Source organism: Falco peregrinus, chromosome 4 (genome assembly GCF_023634155.1).
Source record: "Falco peregrinus isolate bFalPer1 chromosome 4, bFalPer1.pri, whole genome shotgun sequence".
In the NCBI taxonomy this organism is placed as follows: Eukaryota; Metazoa; Chordata; class Aves; order Falconiformes; family Falconidae; genus Falco; species Falco peregrinus.
In genome coordinates, this window is record NC_073724.1 from 113309486 (window position 1) to 113324944 (window position 15459).

At 37.6% G+C, this 15459-nt stretch overlaps 1 protein-coding gene across 1 annotated transcript in view; it reads right to left on the reverse strand.

The window, feature by feature from the left end:
* TMEM135 (transmembrane protein 135) overlaps positions 1 to 15459 on the reverse strand; it is a 189443-nt gene that overhangs the window by 164337 nt on the left and 9647 nt on the right. The window contains exons 2-3 of the mRNA XM_005232203.4: positions 10267 to 10394; positions 4453 to 4545 (exon numbers count right to left, since the gene is read on the reverse strand). Coding sequence (XP_005232260.1) covers positions 4453 to 4545; positions 10267 to 10394 — 221 coding nt within the window. The remainder of the gene's footprint in view (positions 1 to 4452; positions 4546 to 10266; positions 10395 to 15459) is intronic.

Sequence of the window (15459 nt, forward strand, 5' to 3'; positions counted from 1 at the left end):
TCCCTTCTAAAGTTTTAGTTACAGTTCTGGAAAATCACTAATACATTATTTTTTGTGCAAGAGCCCAACAAACTGAAGTGTGCCGTTTAGCTATTAGCAAAACACAACTTAAATGGTTTTGAAACATCAGCACATGTACAAAACACCAAAGAGAACATCATTCTTTTCCCTGAGAGTAATCACAGAGGTCAAATACGCACTTTTCACTCACCTATCAGACTTCTTTGTCTTAGCAATCAGTAAGGTACAACCAATCTCATCAGATTTCCAGTAACAGGCTGGCTCAGCCAAACCTCAAATCACATTTCAACAGCTTTACTCCTAACAATTTTAAGAAGTAAATTCAGTTAGTTCCTTGCCTTCAGTCTTGATGCTCCTAGAAAAAGGCAGTACCACCTCTTACAGTCTAAGCCACATACCTCCTCCTCTACTATACGCTCGGTTCTTGTTTATAACATTTAATAGATGTTGAGAAAAATGACAGAAGACTGTAACTTTGAATTACAAATAGAAGCCACAAAACGCAAGCAATTTTCATTTTGCAGAATTACAAGTAAATACAATTGCTTCTCAACAACTATCTGAAACAACACTTATAGAAGTAAACAAGTAGTATACTGGTAAAACAACTCCATAGAAAGGTTAATAAAATGCATGTAATGATTTCCTGAGAAAGCTTAACAAAATTAATGTAACCGAGTCATATCCCTATTTTTGAGGAGACATTAACACAACTTTTAATGTTTAACACTACAAAACTAAATTCTGTGACAAAACAATTGCACATTTTTCTTTAATAGAAGATGTAAGAGGTGAAACTAAATTATATTCTTTAATACACTTGTGCAAGTGCACCTGTTAGAAGCTTGCTTACTTACTGTAATACAGCTATAGTTATTATGACAATATATGAAGAGTAATTAAAATGTTAAAGTCACAGCCAAATAATCAAAAGTATTTATAAATATGTACATTTTAATGAATTGTGTACATTTCTCCAGGAAAAGGAAATACTTTCCATACTTGCAAGAACATTTTCTTTGCACATGAAAACACGTAACACGCCAGTAACACCTACAGTATTTTTTGGTTCATTTCTCATTTTTCAACACCTCTGCCAGAGCCATAAACACAGCAAAATGCAATAACATGGCAGGACTAACAGTAAACACAGTTGAAAAGATCTGAACTGTATGAGATAATGTACAGTAAAAATGAGCTGAAATTTAACTCTATGCCCTCTTAGCATTTCTCAGAGCATCAAACATATACCAGCTATGCAGCTAACAGATGTCAGACTGTCATTTATAAACCTGCATTGGCCAGTAAGGATGCTTCCTCCTAATCCTAACAGACAACCCACACTGCTTGAGAGTCTCAGAAAAAGGCAAAAATTCTAAGTTACTCCTACCAGAGTAAGGGACTAAAAGCATAGAATATAAATTTGCACAGGAAAATGGCGATTAGGCATTTGTAATGTATCTACATTCAGTTATTATTTAAGAAATAATTCTTATCGAAAGATTACTTAATCATAACAATGTGAGCTTACCGGAAGAGAACTAGTCACAAAACATTTATATACACATATATAAAAGAGTTTACAAGTGGTTTTATTCCTTGGCCCTTTTCACAGATCCCAATAAACTGGTTTTCATAGACAGGATAACCCTATTTTATTATCACTAAATAGAATACACATGGACACACTAACATGCAATTTATGTCTTTATAGAACTGTAGCAGCGTAATATAATGCAGATTGCTTCCCCGAGTCTGACATTTCCGTGCAATGCCACCTCCCCTTCTCACTGCCAGTGCCATGCAAATTTGTAATCACATATTGCACAGATACAAACTGTAATCAAACTAGTTCTGTAACACTTTAGAAAACACACTCCTCCTCAAGATTGTAATGCACGTAGGCAAGCTATCCATCTCTTTTTCCCACTGTTCTGTAAGAACTGTAAAACGTACAAAGCTAGCATACATGTACAGCAACAGCAACACTTGGAAGAAAATCTGATTTACAAGCCTGCTGTTCCCAAGTTCAGGACTGACAGGGATGCTGTGCAAGCAAATGCCAGTGAGGTACTTAAAATAGGGTATCGACTTGGGAAGAGATTAAGTGATTAAGTTTGATATTGCTGCCAGCTGCTAGCAGCAAATTGAAGGGCTAGAGATAAAAGTTTATGAACTCAAATCAGGACTTTTTCCCACCTCCCTGATTTTTCACTACAATTTGTTGTAAGCTACTCAGGAGAGGAGTCAAAATGCCACTGTCTCCATGTCAAACACTAGTTTCTTAAGAGAATAAGAGTCTGTTGGAATTTGATTTTGCCTGTAACAGAAGCTAACAAGCAAGAAGATGTGAAATCAAAGTTGTATTTCACCAAGTCTGTCAGCAGCAGTATTTCACACATCATACAAAGTTAGCTTCTGACAACATACCAAACAACTTCATATTTTAAAAATCTGAACTTTCAACTACCTTTTGATGCCATTTAACAATTTTCTTTTCATTAATATCAATGAACCTACATTTTCAGCTGCATGTGTTGCATTGCAATACCAATGTTGCCTTTTTACATTTTATCTGATGCAATATAATGTGATTTTTTTTAGGCAAAATAGCTTCTGTGACATATTTTGTATTCTGAGAGAATGGAGACCGACCTTCCAGGAATTAAGTACTTCAGCATTGTTCACTACATACTACTACTTTTGTTATTTTCACACAACTTTATTTCATCTTTTCTTTCCTTCACATTTCAGATGCTAAATAGAAGCCCGTTAACATGTTAAAGCTTGCATACATTGCCACTAAGACTTAGAAATCATCATTTGACATAAAATGTGTTTGCCTACTCTTTCTGCTACACTTAACAAGCTTAGCTTTGCAAATTTTTCAAAACTGTTCCACTGTTACACAAACACCTTTCACAGGTTTGGGCTCACAAGCAGTTTCAATTCTTGACTCACAAATACTCTGAAAGCTACAAGAAACTCAAAGATGGGACAAGGAGCTTGACTCTTTCCCTTAATGTTTTCTAGAAATATTAGAAGTCTGACACACAAAATCCTCACATTATAACAGGTCTGTAGGAAAAGTTAAGCTAGTGCTGTCACTGATCAAAGGAAGAAAATGTACTTGCTCTCACTGCAAAATGAAAGTCTGATGCCAACAGGAGTGCTGGAGTCTAACTAGACAGAGTCCCACCAAAACGTATCCATCCTTCCAGGAAGTAATCGCAGTAAGATGAAAAACAGTCAGCTAGAAAGGACTTTAAAAGGTAACTTACTTAGTAACTTTATTATGATACTTTTCTCTATAGCTAGATTAAATAAAGTGACTTAGAAGAGCTCCCACCTTTCCAAAACTTCTTACACATCCTCAGTTTTCAAAAACAATAGACAACACATTCTTTCAAAAGGACATAATTCTGACAATCTTGTCTGAAACTTGGCTTGGACTTTGCTTACTCCATGACTGAAGTTTAGGAATGGGGCCTGACATGAATGTCAGTCAACAACATGATGTATATGGATTTGAAATTATTTTGAAATGACTGCTTAAGGAAGTTTCATATATTCATAGTAACCAAAACTGCATTCATATCATCTCTAGGACTAAACTCCCCTCATCATCTTTTGAAGAGTAATCCCTTACATTACCCTATTATCACCTTCTCTACTTTGAATAAAACCTACTAACTAGCTAACTAAAGCATCTCAATCCATATTACAGTAATTAACCATTACAACTTCTGCTGTTGATAGAAGCTACTATTACAAGTTGAATTTCAAAGCATTCAAACCTCACAACCCAGGAATTCACCTGCCACCTTTCATGGCCACATTAAAAATGGCATCTTTCAGCTATCCTTAGATCACTTGGAGCTTTCTTCCCACCTCTTCATGATTTCATGACAAACTTTCCATTGACAGCTGAACTTCAGCACCTTAAGTGAAAGCTTTTGTTTTCTGTATCATTATGCTACATCCAATCTGGATTAGTTCAGCTCTTCCAGCCACTTTTTCCCACAACATCCTATTACTCCTCTATCTTAATTAATTTCACGTTCTTAACTCAAGTCATCAGCAACTTTCATTAGCATGCTCCTTTTCTGTGACTAATCGCAAACATTATTTAAACTGTATTTTTAAAAACAAGAGAAAATGCAACCACAGCTTCATCAGGCAATCCTAAGCAACCCAATTACACATTAGACAAGAAAAACAAACCACAAACAAGAAAGTTAATGTTTGCAAAGTGTTTTCTCACTGCAGCTTTCTAGATTTAAATCTGGGGTTGCAAAAGACACTATTTCAAATGAACAATTTTCCAGCATTCCGAAACAAAACCACTGAATTATCAAATGTCAGTCACCAAATGACCAAACCAAGAAAAACTATTATATAAATCTGAACATGCGTAAACACAAACCATACCTGCTTTTCCTTTCGATGAGAATAGCCATATAAGAGGCAGGCAAAGCAGCACCAAAGCCAGGAGACCAAAAGTAGAACTTTCCAAGAATCTTCCTGAAAATGTAATTTGTACACGTTACATGCAAAGCAACCGAAACATTCATGTGCAATGAAAACTTTATTTTACTTTTATCATAAAATTACACACGCTTTAAGATTATATTTTTCCCTGTACATTAATCAACTTATAAATAAATACTAATCATTACGTTTTTACATTGGGTAGTTCTCAGAGGGGTTCCCAAAGTGCTTCATAAACATTACATACTTCATTAATGTATCCATTTCATTTAAAGGATATCTTTCCTTCAAAGAAAGCAGTGCTTTCAAAAGATTCAAGAAATGTATCTGAAAAGTTGCAGGTACTAATCACAGACAAATATTCCAAAAGAACTTATTATTGTTCCTCTCTCTGCTACTTGTCCAAATATATCTTCAGCAAGATGTGCCTTATGGAATGCAGGGATGCAATCAGGTGAGCCAGAAATCAAATCAAATTATTATAACATATGTCATGCTCCAAAGGAGATAGTCAACTGATGCTAAAAACAGTAAATCACACATTTGCAGTAAGCCAAGGAATCAATCTGTACATTACAACTGGAAGCAACACTGACAGCCCAGTTCTGCCAAGGTTTTTTTGCAACTAGATCTGGATTTCACTCAAATTGTCCACACAATTTCAACTATCAAAATTCCTCCAACAGTAAGAGTTGAAAAAAACCAAAATAGTTACACAAATGACAAAATCTAAGAAAATATTTCTATAAATCGGTCACTGTTACAGGAGGAATACCAAAATGCATGTCAGACAATGTCACCAACCACATTTCTGTTCATGACACTTGCACCTTCAAACTAATTCAGATTGATCAAAGAAGCAAACAATAGTCAGGCAGCCATGAAATGTGGTAGCAGGATAGCAAACATACCTCAATTACATCAAGGCTGCTCAGCTGATAAGCACTATCAGTTCAGGAACACAGAGTGTTACAATGGAGTATACCCTTCCAAAAACATGGTGAACAAAATACAACAAACAAAATGGCAAACATCCAGGGTAGAAAAGGAAATTTTCTTCAATAAAATTTCATGTTGACAACACAGAAGAGAGAACAAAGATAATTAATCAATACTATCTGATAGGCCACTTTCATTCTTGCTGTGAAAGGCATGATGAGCCTCATTTCATACTTCTCCTGCAAAAATAACATTAGCAGTGAGCAATGCCAGCTTATGTTCATAAGTGAAAAGAGAGCCAGTGTATCAGCAGCAAGTGATGTAATGGCAATTACACACACTGTTCATTCCCACGGCTGCAAAAGGATAATTTCTCAGGATGACAATGCCAAATGCTGCAGGAGCTAAAGTTCATTACTAGGACTCTCTCGGAAAGCAATTACTGTATGAAGTTTCAGAGAAGCCATTTTAAAACTGTTAATAAGTATGAACACATCTTACCAGACACACCTGTTAAGTAACAGAACAAATGTCTTTTCTGTGGGAAAGAAACAGGAATTTGCTCTTTTGGCACAGTTTGGAATCCCTCTGAAAATGCTTACATGTTTGGATTGATAAGATTTCTGAAACAACAGTAACATATTTTACATAAAATCTAGCGGAAATTAGAATGTCCAATCAGTGAGTGAAACATTTAAACTTCCGCTAAAGCAAATGAAAACAAGTTTTTGTTATTATTTGCATGGTTATTTTCATGTGGTCTTGCAGTCAGAAACTGGAATGAGCAAGTGAGCTCCTCCAGGTTATGCATTTAATTCCTCAGTGTAAAAATGTATCCAAAACTCAAAGGCTAGTTGATACATAATGTTGAATCTAATTAAGCAAACTAATGTAAAATTGTACATGGACAAACTTAATTACTCTAGCTGCCAGACTAAAGGAACGAGGTCTTCATCAGGTTTTGCATTTAATAAAACTGAAAACCTAAAAATCACACCTTTCATTTAACAGATGTAATGCTTGTCAACCCTGGAGCCTAGCACTTCATCTGCAGCCCAGACAGATGCAGTCTTCTGCATCTCACCAGTGGAAGAGATTACAACCCCCAGCTGGCCTGTCACACATCAGTAACAGAGATCATCACCCCTGCTGCCCTGCCAACAGAGCAGCCTGGACATAGTCCCTAATCCACTTCAAGAAGCAAAAAGGAGGAGGGGGGGAAGTCAGCCAAGTTAGCTTGGTAATCCCTCCTAGAATGAGAACATCTATCCACAGCCTGAATCATTGTTGATGTGGGATTTAGAGGGTTTTGAAATTTCGCCCACCTATGAAATGGTGAGAATATTAAACAATGTCTGAACTTATTTTAATCGCACTTTCTTGCCTAAAGTTTTACATCCTTCAAAATATTTGCAGCAGTTTCAATTCTGGTGATTTTCCCCTAGCTGAAAGGAAACAAACACAAGAGCATCAAAAAGACCTATTACCACAAGCCAGACTTCTCACCGACAATTACGTTTCATATCTAGGTGTTTTAATTGTTACCAGATGACTAAGACCTATTTTCAGTATGCAGCGACTGAAGATTTGCTGGGACTTTGGTAAAGATATGAAAAGATGAAGTGGTTGCTTTATCCAGGACAGCTTATATGACTGCTAACACATCTCCTTGGCACTACAAAAGAAGGAAAGGGGCACCTCAAAACAGGATTTGTGCAGGTAAATATGAGTTAACACATCCAGCTACAGACCTTTTAATCTTTTGCTTTGGCCTAGAACTCCAGAACGGTAAAATCAGTCAACTGCATGGGGCTTGCTGGACAACTTCGCTTCTGAATCACTGCTGCTCCCACTATAATATACCTTCCAACTGAAAAGATACAATAACTGTAGATTTGTATAACAGGATGCATGCTATTACATCCAATCTCTCATCACTATCTAGAATCAGATCTAGAGCATCTAGGTCTCCACAGTCTCAGACAATCTCTTTGGATGGTTACAAATCAAGCTCAGAAATACTCAGGCCACAGTTATGCAGAACACCATAGAGGTACTGGTATTTCTTTGATAGATTAAAACATACAATACCAAATGGCATTCTGGGCTGGAAAATGATACGTAATTACTTTTGCTCTCAGGGGCTACTGAAAGAAATACAGTGTATTACACAGCAATACATTCAAGGAATCATACAAGTTCAAACAACACGTTAAAGGAAAAAAAAACAAATATAAAAAACCCACACAAATTGGTTTAAAAAAAAAAAAAATGAAGTCTCACATTTCCATCTTCCATCACCCACCCAACAGCAGATGAGAGAAGCAAGCTTATACAGCTCCAGCTGCAAGACAATGTTGATATTAAGTACATTCCAAGTGAAGCACTTGTCAACATTATAATCCTAGAAGCTCTTAAAAAAAAAAAGCATACAGTACTCAACTTGTAAAGACATCGTATATTTATACGGCTTTCTGTCTTGTTCACATTTGTTCTCCAAATAACACTTACTTGGCTTCTTGACCATATTCAAGTATGAACTGACTTGTTCAAAGAACCTATCCTTGACGACTCTCAAACACCTTCCTGATTAAAAGCAGCTAGTTTAAAGCCCATCCTTATGTAAGGATAGGACTGCTTTTTTTCCTTCTGATGCATTACTTTGCACTTTTCTCTATCCAGTTTCTTAAGTGACTGTAATCAACAGATCTTTCTAAAATTGATGGCAGGCAGTTTCAGAATCCTGTAACCAAAACAGTCTCAATCAATCTCTCACACTACTCTTTATCCCTCATCCAGGTTCTTTAGGTGTATCCAAAACACTGGCAACTTCTTCCTATCATGAAGACTGATTATTTATCCCTTGTTTTATTTCATATATATTAACTATTTGCTAATCATTTACTAATTCCTAAAGGAAAGAGGATCTTTCTTTGCAAAGAGCCCCAGCAAGCAATCATTTCAAAGTCATTTGGGAATTCATGAATACTGCGCCAACCCAATCATCAAGATACAAATTTATCCTTCAAAGGACACTAGCAAATTTGAAAAGTACGATTTTTCTGATAATAATGTTATCTGTTGTTCTCTGAAATGTCATTTTATAACTTTTACACATCCTACTCAATTGCTAAGGGTCTGAATTCTATTCCAGTCAGAAAAGCTGCAGAATACTCCTTATAGCTGGACGCACATACACTTCAAAGGGCATAATGAATACATAAGGCTGCCTAAACTCTTTCTTCTGTTGCCTCTAGTAGTGATTTGAGTTTACCAGGTCCAATTAGCACTCTAGCCAAAAGGCTCACATTTTTTATTTGCAAGTTCTGCAACTGCAGGTGGTGGGCAGTCCGCAGAGACCCTACCAGCAGAAATTCTGCTGCAGGTGACAGCTCTTTGTAACAGAAAAAGCACGTACATCTCCCAGGATGTTGGTTGCTTACTCTGCTGCACAGCTGTAAGAACAGCACGGTAAGCATTTACATGTATCCCTTGTCATGTTAAATTGTTAGAATCGTCCCTGGCACAGCTTTGGTCTGGATCAACCCAAACAATGCTTCAGGAGGACTTGGAGGGTGCAAGGGCTAGGTACCATTTCCATTACCCAGTGTGCATCTGGCCACGCTGGTTTGGAGGTCAAAACAGGTTTAGACAGCTATGCTCCACATAGGTGAACGTGATGCCATACCTACTGGCTTCAGAATAAGACACTAATCTCTTACCTGCTCCATTTACGAGCACAGACATAGCCACAGGTCTGCTAGGTGGCTAATAACCTCTGTTACAAAACAGCTGAAAACAATAAAACTTAAAACCACAACAGCTTAATTTAGGGAGTAATATCTAACTACAGCACTGAAGTAAGGCACTGCAGATGTACAGGCAAGTACCTGGCAGGATAAGGAAGGCCACTGTATAGCTCAGAGTAGTAAAGATAAATCAATATTAATACAACTCAGATTGCTAGAAAAACTCAATATTCTTTAGAGCTCATTACTGGAAGATTCACTTTGAACTTTGCAAATGATTTATTTAAAAAGGGTTCCATGGCTCCTCAGCCAGATCCTCCTCTTCTTAGCCTCCGCCCTCAGCTCTGAAGCAAAGTTCAGAAGCCTCTAAGCAGATCTAGAAGCAGGATGTAATGGGTTGATTAAATTTTGGAGGGACTGTTGAGTGCACTGACAGATAACTTTCAAAAATTCACAGCTATTGTATGCTTTATGTGTCTATGCATTTAGACCTAGGACATCATGATATTCATAAACAGGGAAGTTTAATTTTTAACCATCCTGATAATTACTTGAAATATACACTGGAAACAGATCAAAATACAGAAATACCACTTATACACATTTTTCAGAGCAAGACTGTATCTTACAGAAACACAGAAGTTGTGCTGGGAATTACTTCATTTATGACCACAAATAAGGAAAGCACAAACTTGGACGGTTGGATAAAGTTTAGGATTATTAAAAATCACCACAGCTCCTGCATCAGGAAAGCAGAAACTAACATGACATTATATCAATTCTTTCTAGGAGAGGAAGATTAGGCTTTCTCAGTTCCCCTCCAGAACATATTTGAACACTATATGTTGAACAAGTAAAACAGAGAAGAGGAAGCAAAATTAATACATTGACTCATTATACAAGTGGTAAGACCAGAAATCAAGATGACGGCACAGCTGTCGCTTTTGTTATTCCTACCCATTACAAACAAGCCTATTAAGAAAAAAAGGCAAATTATTATATAAATTGAAAAGTTACATAAAAATAGCTTTCCTGTTTCATTTCATTTTTAGCACAGTATACCAACCTTAGAATGCAAAAGCAAGCAATATACAAGGTTCCATTTGCTGTCAGAAAGGAAGTTGATTGCAAGATCTCAGGTAGCAGTTTGTGCAAATAATAGTCAAGTTTTCGTTTCCTGAGAATAGCTGCTATCTGAGGGAGAAGGAAAGAAAAAAAAAAAAAGGGGAGAACAAACTTTAATTCAGTTAGGCTCTTTTTTTGCATATTGTAAAAAAAAAAAAAAAGGAAAATGAGACATGCCCATTTAAGTAGTAAATCAAAGCCTCTTAAATTTGCTGGGTTTATGAACAATACCACAAAGGTTTCCTTTGAACTTGTTCCAGCTGTTGCAATATTTATACCAGGAAATACATCAAGCAATCCGAAATGGGAAGTACAAGATGAATTCTATTACCTTGTTACCATTGGCCATAATAGTCAGAAACATTGTCTGCCAGGTATCAGAACTTCTAAGACGTGATAAATTTACACTGAGTTTTGTCTTCCAGGCAATCGGACTGTCACATAATTAAGGCCAGAATATCACTAAAGTAATCCAAACACAGGCCTTACACAGTGTCTATGAAGTGATGACATATATCTAAAGGTCTTCTACTCCAATTAACCAACTGCAAGTCCTCCAAAAAATGTTCACCATGTGCTGGAAAAACACCACATTCCTGACAAGTGTTATAGAAATGGTATGTTATCTCTAAAAAACTGCCTATAGTAAAAAACAGGCTGGATCTAAAAAATAAATGGGTTTTTTGGTCAGTTTAATGTATGTCCCACATTTTATAAAGAAGAGTTACTTAATGACTCAAGCACTGGAAGTCTTCAGACTCTCTTTTAGTTCACAGAAATTCTGCAACTATCTAATGGGAAGGCATAGAGAACCAGGCTCTTCTCAGAGGTGTGCAGGGGTACAACAAGAGGCAACAGAAAAGTTCAAGTATGAGAAACTCTGGTTATACCTAAGGAAGAAAATTTTTCTCTTGAACATGGCTGAATATTGGAGCAGGTTGCCCAAAGTGACTGTGGACTCTCCCATCACTGGAGATCCTCGAAACTCAACTAGAAAAGGCCCAAAGCAACCTCATCCAACTGACCCTGCTTTGAGCAGAAGGCTGGGACCACACAGCCTCCTGAGGTCCTCCAGTCTGCATGCTCCTATGGCTCCATGAAATTATACTTTTGGGTGCACCATGAGACAGATTTTATTGGGGTGTTGTGGGTTTTTTTCTTTTTTAATAGCATAAATCTTCACTGATCTCTCAGGGAGTCTCAAAACTGGCAGGCATTTTCAGTCAATGCTTAGAATTAGTTAAGTTCCAAACAGAGCGGGCTTCATACTGCTGGTGCTGATGAGAACAACGAAAGACGTCCTGTCGAATCAGTATTGGCAACACGTCTCAAAGTTTCAGTTCCTCAATTTAAAAACAAGGGAGAGGGAGCTGTTCTTCTGAAACAACATCCACTCATACTGAATAGCAAGTAGATATTTTAGATTCAGAGATGGGCCAAGGACTCTGCTAAAACCACATGAAAGTTCTGCCAAAAAGTGTTTTTTAAAATGAAGCTTGAACTAAGGATTAAGGAGAAATACATGCATGAACAGACTTCTGAAAACAAACTTACACATTACTTAATCAAGTGTCAAGACTGCTTAAACTGTAATGGATTAGGCAATAATGCAATTCAGATAATCTTTCTGTTGAAGCAAAGTCTGAATGTAGTCTAAATGCCAGATCACTAGTTGCTACCTCCTTTGCTATTCTAGCCTGTTGTACAAAGGCCATGAAAATTTGGAACAAAATTATATTTTTTCCTTTTAAGAACACAGACCTTATACCTGAAGTGTGAAGCTTTACTTCCTCAGACCAAAGTGTCAGAAGTGCAACAGGCGAAGACTGGTACCTAATAAATTAATATCATATCGAAGTCAAAATTTTATTTCTATAGCTTCTCCAACAAGTTTCAGGCCAATATAAATTTCTGCTTTCCCTTCTCTTTACTATTCTACCCTCAAGTAAAAAAACAGAAAGGAACCAGGAATAATGACACACAAACCAGTCCAAAGAAGCCCTGCACATGGTAACTGAAAAAGCTATATGTGTAAGGGCAATGGAGCTTGATGCATGCCCACCAAAAAAAACCCCAACCAAAATCAAATAATGCTTACCATTTTCAAAGCGCTTTATAGACGTCAACTAAGCTAAATATTGCGTACAGCTGAAAACTGTCAAGAGCAGACTCTGGAGGAGGCTCTACCCCTCTCCTCCGCCACCAATGGTGTGATTACATGGAAAAAATACCAGAGATGCTTCTGGACACCACCTTGCTCTCCCTTTCAGTTTCACACACTTCAGAAAAGTACCATTAAAGTTGAGGCTGGCAAGACAGAAAGATTATGCTATCTGCCAGCAGTTCATGGTTCCTGCTGGGATACAATTCACTCAGGTGAGCTGGGAGGACACTGTGATGAAGGCCAAATTCTTACAGTAAACGCACTTGCTCAAGGATTACCAGTAGACATCAGTAACAGATAGCAGCATGGAAAGAGAAGGCATCAGGACATCCGGTAAATACTTCCTTGGCAACTGTTAACCTCCATGAAGATACCAACAGATGTAGCAGAAGGTCTGTAAGTTACCGGAGACTCCCTGTAGAGTCTGACAGACAGAAACGAACATTTCATTGACATTATGGTCTCAGCTCTCCAGCTACAAAAGGAGTATATGAATCCTAGGCATGATATTTAGGCACCTCAGGGTGGTCTGTATCAGGACCTTAGTGTTGATAGCTGTAAAAGTTAGTTTGAGGTGTTATCCGCTACAGAATGAAGGACTGCAATTCTAATGCAGCTCAATGATCAGTTGACTACCACATATCCAGGAATGGCCAAAAACAGCTCCACACCTCCCATTACTTTTACCATCCTTCTCCATGGTTTCTTAGTTTCACTCTTCTCTTTTTGAGATGGAGTGACTGGAATTTTACAAAACAAAATTCTTCGGTGCTAACAGATTATTGTCAGTTTTCAGCTTTAGTAAGATAGTAAGGCACATCTGCAACACAAGTGAAACGCTGCTGTGTGAAGTAACGCCACAAGTGTTTGCTGCTGTAGGAAACCCAGACACAAGGCTGCCTCACCTCAACCTCAGGCTGCGCCTGCTCCCTCACCTCACCCCCTAACCCAGTGGTTTAGCCATAATCCAGGGAACAGAAGCAACACGCTCTTCACACCCACTCTAAGGCCATGATTTCACAGGAGAGAAAAGCATAATCCGCTTCCAGCGCTGCCTCTCCCTCTACTTCATTTCTGAAGCCATGATGCTTCTCCTGCTTATTACCCTTTATGAGAAGGAGACAACTGTCCAAAAAATGTCTGGAACCAGGGAGAGGAGATTCCATCAAATGTCAGTGGATTAAGACACAGCTTTCACTTACTCATGACTTCTTCTGGCAAACCACAGCAATGCAGCCTTACCTATCTCAGGATGAAGAATGCTCCAGCATCTCCTCTGACGAACAGCGGCTTAGCAACACACCAGACGTGCTGCAACTTCCTGGACTTCCACAGAACACTGAGTCACTCTTAAAATCTCTTTTTCAAGGCACTCAACAACCTGGCCTTTGGATATTTAAAAAGACTACACAACCCTCTGGGAAAAAGACTGTCATTAAGAACTCCACCCTTCTAGGGAACTTACATTTAACTAAGACAACCCTTCCCTGGTACAGCATCACCTTTCCTTTAAAAAAAATAAAAATATCAATAAGACTGTGGAAGAGCTCCCCAGATACTAAGAGCAATTGCTGACTGCACCACCTTCCATTCCAGATAGAAGGCACATGGCTTTCACTTCTCATTTACATATATATTGTATGTCATCCACGTTAAAAAATGACAAAAACTATAAAATCAAAACATCAACTTGTAATCATGTCTCTCTAGGAAATAAAAGACTTAATGTTAACTGATAACCATCATAACTCCAATATACCATAAAAACTCTATCACGCAAGCCCATATGCTCGTGACGGACATTTAAAGTAACAATTAGATAATGGCACTTTCTCAAGCAGATTTTCTTTCCGCAGATAAGGAATATCCAGGTTTGAAATACTTTGGTAACGTTAAAGATTTATTTATTCATCAAGAAAAATTCCAACCCTATCCAGAATTAAGCATTTGAGTCAGGATACAGTATGAGCACTCCTTGTAAGTTAATTCACAAGAATTCCAAGATACCTAGAAAGTAATAAAGAAAATCTACATTTCAAAAACTAACATTGACATTTTCCTCTCACCACAATTTGAGTTTTCTTACACTGTGACATTTTATGCACAAAAAAAGAAGGTTTAAGCAGTAGTACAGTCCACAGATACAGTCTTTATTTGGCCTATGCAAGCATTAAACAGACGTCAGTACTCATTATTCACAGTCCATACCAACAGCTGAGCTGTTTGCCTCTAACAGCCCTTGCAGCCCTTCCTGCAACATAACCCCACTTTCTCCTCTCTCAAAACCAGCAGAGCTTAAGCCACCAGAGCCCTAGAAATAGGACGGAGTCCAGCTTTGCCAACATTTCTTACATTCTCATCTTCTGATACAGTCAACCAGTAAATCCTGTCTTTCTCAATCCCCCATAAGAAGTATTCTCCTAGATGCCCAAACACTCAACAACTAAGAGCAAAAGCGAATTTATAGCAAATCATGCACTGCCACAGGGCAGATGGCCCTAACATTTCCATAATGGTTTTAGAACTTTCTAATTTCCTTCTATCTACATCCTCATGTTCTAGCTCTTGATCTCCCTTCAGTCCAACACAGGCTGCAGAAAATAGATACAGTGCAGAAGAAGAAACAAATGAATCACAGTTAGAGGAATGGAAAAGATCGATGGGGGAAAAAAGGACAAGGCAAAAAGAATCCAAAATATCTCATCATTAAAAGCAAACAGCAGAGCTAGAAAAAAACACAACATTTCAGGGAAAAAGCTGGAAAGAACAGGTTTAATTCTAAAAAAAACAAAAAACCACCACCCGATATGTTAAAATATTAACAAAGTACACATAGAATTTTCAAGCCTTCAAAAAACATAACACAGGATTAAAGAATGTTTTAATGTTTTAAGTGCCTTTTGCTACTTTTCCAGTAATATGCAAATCTGTAACACAAAATTCCAAGCCTACGAGATTAGACTTCTGTTA